General features: G+C 40.5%; 1 protein-coding gene across 1 annotated transcript; it reads left to right on the top strand.

Moving 5' to 3' along the window:
- The first annotated feature begins 3,195 nt into the window (after positions 1 to 3,195).
- On the top strand, positions 3,196 to 4,881 carry LOC131691765 (kelch domain-containing protein 10 homolog). The gene is made up of 3 exons (XM_058978395.1): positions 3,196 to 3,825; positions 3,876 to 4,087; positions 4,153 to 4,881. The coding sequence occupies exons 1-3, from the start codon at positions 3,340 to 3,342 to the stop codon at positions 4,808 to 4,810; spliced, it is 1,356 nt and encodes a 451-aa protein (XP_058834378.1). The 5' UTR covers positions 3,196 to 3,339; the 3' UTR covers positions 4,811 to 4,881.
- The last annotated feature ends 4,003 nt before the right edge of the window (positions 4,882 to 8,884 follow it).

The raw sequence follows: 8,884 nt of genomic DNA, 5'->3' as shown, positions 1-8,884 counted from the left end.
TTAATTGCCTATTACAAATAATACTTATTTTCGGATTCATTATCTACTCACATAAACTTATCAGCACAGAGAACAGACATCCATGATAGAACAAAAATATTTAAAAAACGTGTGTAAATATTTGAATTAATATACGAAAACATTAGCGCCGCCACACCAACCTATCCCAACTATCCGTCAAATCGATTCCGGAACCGGTTCGAAATCCTGGATGGATTCAGCATGGAATCTAGCTCAAAGAAAACAACCGATTCCGACTCTATCGGTTGACACATTTGAGCTGGAATTCATGCTGGAAGTCCGAACCGGTTCCGGACTAGTTTGACTGGGTAGAGGAATAACCGCTATCAATTCTGTCGCACTCAGCCACAAAAAAACATGACGACAGTAGCGCACCTGGTTTAGATATCCAAACTACCTTCGAAACCGTTAGAGATTTTACACAAGTTGAATGCTTAAGATGGACGTCTGTTCTCTGTGTTATCAGTATACTAGGTAATCACCACCATAGGAAGAATCAATGGTGAAATTGGTATTGCACACCAAAACTTACCACCATCTGACTTTCATTAAGACTTTAGGTCAGAGATCTTTTTCCACTATATTGTGGTTATCACTGGAAATTAGCAAAAATAGCGGAAAAAACAAGATAGCGACAAGATCACGACAAGATTGCGAAACCGCCATTTTTAAGATTGAACCTTTTCAATTCCACAAGGCTACAAAAATGTAATTTGAATTGATTTTTATATGAAGTGTTCGAGCGACTATTGCTCTTGAACCAAGGAAAAACTTAGGAGGATGCAAAAGAATCGAGTTAGGCATCAAAACAATAAATTAAATGGGTACCAAAAAATAGTAACAAATAATTTGCGATTTTCGCTCAACAGGTAGTGAAGGGGTGAATAAATCCATGAACTCTCGACAAACATATGATTACGGCCTAAAAGCCAACTGTCAAAATCCACTTTGAATGGAAATTCCAGACAAACCGTTCCTAGTCGAACACAGTTCACAACAGTTTATGAAAGAGAAAACTTTTCTCTTTCGTTTACTACCAACATCTGTGATTGGCGTGTAACGGTTTGTCCGGAATTTCCATTCAAAGTGGATTGTGACAGTTGGCTTTTAGGCCGTAATCATATGTTTGTCGAGAACTGTCAATTCATGACCGTCCGATACCTGACCAACAGGGCCTATATATTGCAAGATGTTTGTTTTTAACTGGTCAGATGGAGCTAACAGGGTATATTTTCAATTCTTTCGCTATTTTGAATTGATTCCGTCGCATGCTAATCTTCGGTGAAAAGCACAATATTTACATACGATTTCACAATTTCCCACATTCGTTGGCAAAATGAAATACACTAGACAAACAAAATATAAACGAGAACACGCCAATTGTTTAAAAAAACTACTTTAAGCTCAAGACAAATATGAACCGCCATGTTTGAAAAACGCAAAAAACAACCAAGTCCATTTTGGCCGCCAGAATATTGTCTAAGTATTGAAATTGCCTTTAAATCGCAATCGCAAATTGCATTTGTTCCTAGGGGCAATTAGCACAGGCCAGTTGAGTCAAACGTCAAACTGCTTAAATCGCCTGACCATGTTCGTCCGCATTTTGGGTCGAGGCCGTAAGGCTGAAAATCATAAAGCCGAAATTACATACGGCCGAATTCAAAAGGCTGAAAAATCAAAAGGCGTACTTTCAAAATGCAAACTTTCTGGAAGGCGGAATTTCAAAAGGCAAACTTTTCAGAAGGCAGAATTTTGAAAGGCAAACTTTTTATAGGACGAAACAAAACAAACAAAGCAATGATAATAATGTGTTATTATCCGTTACCTGATATTGATTATATTTCGAGTGAATACATTTTATAACTGATTTTGCCTTCTTTTAAATATGTTCTTTTGAGTTTCATTTTTGAAATTTTTATGCTTGTTCATTTTTGCAATTATGGATACTTGGCTATGACTTACGATTTTGTATAGTATAGTATAAAATTGCGATCCACCAGACGTGAGTTTTGTTTTTTTTATTGCAATTATAGAGGTTTTAACCATAAGATCATTCGCCTCTTCGGGTTAGAAAAATCTCTTAGGAAAAATTTCTAACGGGACTCGAACCCAGGTGCGCTGCGTACAAGGCAATCGATTTACCAACTACGCTACACCCACCCCAGTAGTTTTGGTTTTCCATACAGCGTTTCAAAAATTAAAATTATCCTTATTATCTTTCGATGATTTATTGAATGATCTTACATATATTCAACCATCGGTTGTTACACTGCTCTAGCACTTGGGACGAAGCCAGTGTAATGCGGCTTTGCCGCATAACCGGGACCAAGAATCCGAAGCGGCGGCCCCTCGCATGCAAACCTGTGATCCACTCGTTTGCTCGGTTTACTCAAATACAGGGGCTATAAATTAGTTTAAGTCCGATGGAGCGACAACGATGTTGGATAGCACGCGACTTGAAGCGATGTTGTGTAAATACTTTATTATTTAATAACGAAGAATAATCTAATTAATTTTGGTTCAAGTGCAATATTAGTACTATTGGTAAACAAACTCATTTAAAGTTATTTAAATATTTAGGTAGTTGCCGTTATGCTCAAACATTTGAGCTACATGCCAGCTGCTTACAACTGCATAACTGTTCGTATTCCCGGTTTACTCGAACATAGGGATTGATTCCTTCTTTCAAATATGAGCAGTTCTTTGAATCTGTATGCCAAATAACTCTTGCACGCACACTTGTGATCACTTCGGCTGCCCGGTTTACTCAAACATAGGGGATGATTCCTTCTTTCGAGCATTCTTTGAATCTGAATTAAAATCGCAATGAATGTACAATTTGACAAAGCGTTTGGTGGATTTTTAGAGTATTAATCCTTCTTTTGTATTGGAAATGTTTCGTACGTAAACGTGCGATTCGCCCGATTGCTCGATTTACCCAAACATGAGGCGATTAATCAATCAGGAAGAACACAATGTGAAATAATCGAATAATAAAAAAAAGTTTGCCTTATGAGATTTGGCCTTTTGGGTTTTCGGCTTTTTGAATTTTCGCCTTTTAAAATTTCGCCTTTTAAAATTTCGCCTTATTTTTTCGGCCTTTTGATTTTTAGCCTTTTGATGCTAAATCCGCATTTTTTTGACCGGGTTATTTTGTGTGGTGGCAGCTGACACACGAGCCAAACGTCAAATCACATCCATCAAATACACGAATATTATTGTCAGAATTTTTGTGCTTAAAACATTTTTATTTATACCAAAGTTATAAGTTTATCTGTTTAAACGATGTGGTTGTCGCTTGTAATATTCTAGGGAGTGATGAAAATATTGATTTTGCTATTTTATAAATTCCTTGCTGAAATATTAGACATCTTGAACAAGTTTTTCAACGTGCCCAAATTGCGAAATCTTCGCGAGATTGTGGATGCAAAAGCAGAACAACTAGAGGATATGAGTAGTGATACAGCCTTGTTAACTGCTTTAGACTCTGTGAAGGTGTATATTTTTCGACCGTACGAAGTGAAGCGTATCAAATATAAGAGTTATACAAAAAATGGGAGATCAAGACCATACGCTCGCAGTGGACACCGGATTGTTTGCAACGATTCAACCATTTATTGCTTTGGAGGATTCAATCCGAATATGACAGAGGTCAACGATGACGATGAAGCTTCCTGCCTGTTTCAAGAGCTGTGGAAGTTCGACATAATACGGAGGGAATGGACCTTGATTATGGGACCTAATAACGACCTACCGCAGGAACTGGCTTCCAATGCGATGCTTTTGCAGGGAGATTTTTTGGTGGTAAATATAGTATAATTATCGAATAATCATTGTGTAATGATGATCTTTAGGTGTATGGAGGAACTGGTTTCCCATTCGGCGTGAACTGTTCAAACAGGATTTATTTTTGTCAACCAGGCAAAAAACCAAAAGCAATGACCGAAATGGAAGTTAAAGGTGATTGTCCGCCAGCACAGTATGGGCAGACTATATTGTATCACGATGGTTTTTTGTATACAATTGGCGGAACTGAAGGTTTTGATTACACTTGTGATGTTTATAGGTAAATTTATTTCCGAATCCGTTAACGTAGTTTGTCTCCTGAAGTGAAAGACCTTGTATTTCTAGGTTAAATGTATCATCTAAAACATGGGAATGTGCCTACACCTGTCGGCAGGATATCCGAGATGATCCCCCAGGTCGATATAGGCATGAGATTGCATTTGACAATGGAAAAATTTATGTTATTGGAGGCGGCACAAGTGATTCCGCATTTAGCTTAGCCTCAATACCTACATATGACATAAAACAAAATGTGTGGACATACACGGCTACGAAACCGGATCCTAAACTACCGCTTCCTGGTGTTCCATCAGCCCGGAAGTGTCATTCATGTGTTCAGTACAAAACAGAAAATGGTACAGAGGTAGTCATTGCTGGAGGATACGATGGTCGTTTATATTATGGTGATATTTGGAAGCTTAACCTGAATAATCTTGAATGGCGTCTAATGCAAAAATCAGTTCTACCCTACCCGTTGTTTTTTCATGATGCCGCATCAAATAATGAAGGCTGTATGTATATATTTGGAGGAATCAAGTTTAGTTTCAATAATAACGTACGCACGAACGTCATATATAAAATGTGGACAACTATTCCCAAGTTGAGTGAAATTAGCTGGGAAGCAGTGTTACATTATTGGCCTAGTCTGCCAAAACAATCAAAAGGAGCACTTCTTGCAGTGGGTATCCCAGCAAAATTTGTACGAAGAGTGCATGAAATATAAACCCATAGTGTAATTTGGTTGAAATAAAATGCATTTGCATTCTCTTGTAATAAATTTCAGGAGGTCATGAATAGTTTATTTTGTACAATACAAAGATAAGCCTGGGCAAAATGACTAGTGCTAGTGATAATTTGGGTATTAGTTTAGATACATCGTCTAACTAGATACCCAGTTGGTGCTACTTATTGACGAGGAACATCCGAAACACTAAAACAAAAAACCATACTTTATGTAAGGTTTTAGTTTTGGGCGCAATTTTTCCATTACTAGGTAGTGGTCCGAGTCAATGTTAGCGCCACGATGGGTTCTGACGTCTATAATGTCAGAGAAGTGCCGTCCATGATCTAAGCCCGTACCCAAGGTGACATGTACTCCCACCCAAGCGAATTGATCTATTCACTTGTAGGAGCACACCAAGCAGCCATGAAGATATTCGAATCAATGAGAATGGACCATGCCAGTCGAAGGCGCCATCCCGTACAGTTCCTGAACTGTTTGACATACAGATTTCATTTCAGCAGTAGTAAGTGTCTCAGGCCCTCTTTTAAAACCCGTGCTAAGTCAATACCTACGAAATGGCAGCTTACCGCTGGTCATCTCTTCCGGTATTTCGGCACCGTCAGTCGATCGTCCCGTTGAATCGAAATCTCTGTCATCGAATCTGCTATTTCCTTCGGAACTCATGTATGAGATGCTCAAAGATCTTTTCTGGTGCGAGCCCCAACTATTTGAAGCAAAAAAGACATTATATATCAATTTATTCATATTCCCTAATTTTATAATCAACATCTGATGTTGCTCCAAATACATGTGATCCAAGACTGACTTGGATAGTCCATCGAACCTAGTTTGCATACCTTTCATAACTAGACTCACTGTTCTCCACATCTATATTTCCACGGTGTATAATCGGACTTGGAAAGTGAAACAAGGAATATGAGAATGAGGACTTGACGCTCTTTCGTCATCACACTCGCATGCGAAAGTCGAAGCGGCACACAAGGGGTGGGTTTGTTAATTAGTTTAATAGTTCATGATGCTATGTACCAGCTAAAGATTGCCTTTCGCGAGGCAACGAGCTGAATGTCTCACATGTTGTAGAAATCTTTAAAGTAACGTGATTCAGAATAAGATGTTTTGGCGAAGATGATTCTTTTTGCACCGAGCAAAAAGCACCTGAGAATTTCATAAGTCCCGGCATATGAACCAGCCTCCAGTTAAAAAATGTCCAAACAGCGAATCACGACTGTAATCATCATCAAGAATCACTCTTCCACATTGTTTCGGTAACTCTACACGGGAAGAATCGAATTTTGAAGACGTTTGCCTTTCTGTACGATGGCTTCTCCATCACGCTTGTAGAGAACAGTATCGCGGAACAGTTGGTCGCGAAAGGTGAAAGCAATGATTTGTGCTTAACGTGGATAGCGAACGTGAAACGAATAGAAGAGGACTCGAAGAGAATAGACATTACCATATCCGGTTCTCAAGCATCTCGACTCTACACTATGTCAAACGCACGAACGGTCCAAAATCTCGACTTGCCAATCCATTCGCTCCATTACAGTGAGCTGGCAATTCAATATCCACATTTGCAAGGCCTGCCAATCTATGTCAACATTACACCACGAATTCTGATTGGAATCGACAACGCTCTCTTAGCTGTACCACTCAAAACACGAGAGGGCAAACAGGGTGACCCAATAGGGATCTTTAATTTGGAAAAATTGTGCCAGTTTTTCATATGTATTGGTAGCGGGTGTTCTTACGAGTACACTCATATTATTCTTAAACCTTAATTATTCTTTTATGATTTTTAAATTTAAAAAAACCAAATTAAACTCAACCAGCAAACTGACAGTTGTCCTACTAAATGACGTATCTGCAAATATCTCGTTCGCCTCATTGTTAACCGGGACAGCACCCCACACAGCATGATCTGGTACTTTGTCAATCCGCTAGCAACCTGCCATCCCAAGTTTCATCTGCAAACTATGGTAGATCTGATAAGGCTACCTATACGGTCGTGCAAGTCGCATGGGTTTGGATGTGTTATTGTCCTAAAAGGAAACAAACTAAAAAATGTTTTTTTCAATAGTTTCGGGTCAAAAAATTGAAAAAGGACTGAGATATTAACTCACGGTACTAATCTGCATCAGAATATGCCTTAACCCGCACACCCCTAAAGATCCCTATTGCGACCAAGACACTACTAGGATGGTCGGTACATGGGTCGGCCAAATGAAGTGCGATGAACAACTATAGTCTACACATATTCTACGATGCGGCTGCTACTGTCGATGGCATTTCTCTTAACAGTTTTCTATTGAAAGGCCCGGACCTTCTCGTGTCTCTTCCGTCTGTACTCAGTGGTGTTCGAGAACGCAAGGTGGCGATTTGTGCTGACACACAAGAAACGTTCCATCAGATTGCGATGAAAAGGGAAGACAGGCATGCTCAACGAATCCTATGGAGAAATGACCCCTCGGAACGTCCGCAAGTTTACCTCATGGATGTTGCGACGTTTGGGTCGACCAGTTCGCCCTGCTCGGCCCAATATGTGAAAAACGCTAACGTTCGAGAACATGCGGACAAATATCCACGGGCTGCAGAAGCTATCTCGACAGCGTTGACAGTGTTTCGGAGGCTGTCAAGATAGCGGAAGAAGTCAAGTACATCCATTCCTGCGGTGGCTTCAAAATTCACTCCTGGTTGTCAAATAGCGAAGAAGTTCTGAAACGGATCGGAGAGACCGAGCCCGCCAACGAAAAGACTATTGTTGTTCTGAGTAGCACCGGGATGGAGCGGATTTTAGGCATGCAGTGGCTTCCGAAAGAAGAAGCTTTCACGTATACCACAGCGACAGCTCTACCGCCAGGGTGCCCAACGAAACGAGAGGTATTACGAACGGTCATGAGAATATTTGATCCTCTTGGCTTATTGTCCCATCTTATCGTTCACGGCAAGATCCTCATTCAGGACATATGACGAAGAAAAACCGGATGGGACGACCCGATTCCAGAAGCATTGACTGCTAGATGGCACAAATGGACTGAGCTACTCTCCAGACTGGATCGAACACGGATTCCACGCTGTTATTTTCCGGGTAAAGCATCAACTGAGATCGAGTCTCTCCAGCTGCACGTGTTTGTAGACACGAGTGCGTCAGCCTATGCTTGTGTCGCCTATTTCAGGGCCATCCTATCGGGACGAATGCAATGTTCAATCGTAGCTGGAAAATCTAAGGTAGCTCCCCTCAAAAAATACTGACGATTCCCAAATTAGAGCTGCAGGCAGCTGTGATTGGCGCTCTCAGAACGCATGGCCGACACAGCCCAACGTCGTAGCGGATACTTTGGAGGAGCGGCGTGTGTGTTGTTCATCACCAAGAACCAGCAAGGTTCATTATGTGGGACAGGTTCTCGCAGTGGACAAAATTAGTGCGTTCAGTTGGCTATATGTAGCGCTACGTTGGAAATGTGCGGCGGAAGCATGAAGCAGTGTCACATAATAGGACGATGTTGTTCGTGCTGTGTTGCGTTTCGGCTTCGCCTCATCAGAAACCAACACTAACTTATTGTCGGAATAGATTAGCGCCGGCTTGACGCAAATCCCTTAAAACTAAAACACACTTTGTGTTTCAATCGAACGACTGATCAAACATGATGTCCCGTTCGAGCAGAAGTTCTGTTTATGCCGATGAGACACAGTGAAACCGAAACTTGTCTTGGCTTAGCAGGCCTATGCGAAAGCACTATGCTATATTTCACCCTAAGGAGGAAAATTTGGTAAAAACCAAAATTTCTCGCTAGGGTGAAAATTTGTTGGTAAAAACCAGTCTTTGTACAGGAGGGTACAAATCCTTATTTCGTGCTGTGTTGCGTTTCGGCTTCGCCTCATCACATATAGCGGCCCTTACGCGTTCAATATTTTTTGTTAATACACAGTATTGACGATATTGTTACAATATTTCAATCCCATTTGAAATCCACATCGACAAAACAACTTTTTTCCATTCCACTTTTGTCAATACTCTATTGTATTGTCAAAAATATTGAACGTGTAAGGGCCGCT

Source organism: Topomyia yanbarensis, chromosome 3 (genome assembly GCF_030247195.1).
Source record: "Topomyia yanbarensis strain Yona2022 chromosome 3, ASM3024719v1, whole genome shotgun sequence".
In the NCBI taxonomy this organism is placed as follows: domain Eukaryota; kingdom Metazoa; phylum Arthropoda; class Insecta; order Diptera; family Culicidae; genus Topomyia; species Topomyia yanbarensis.
Note: the sequence above shows the minus strand (reverse complement) of the source record. Positions and strands in the feature narration are given on the sequence as shown.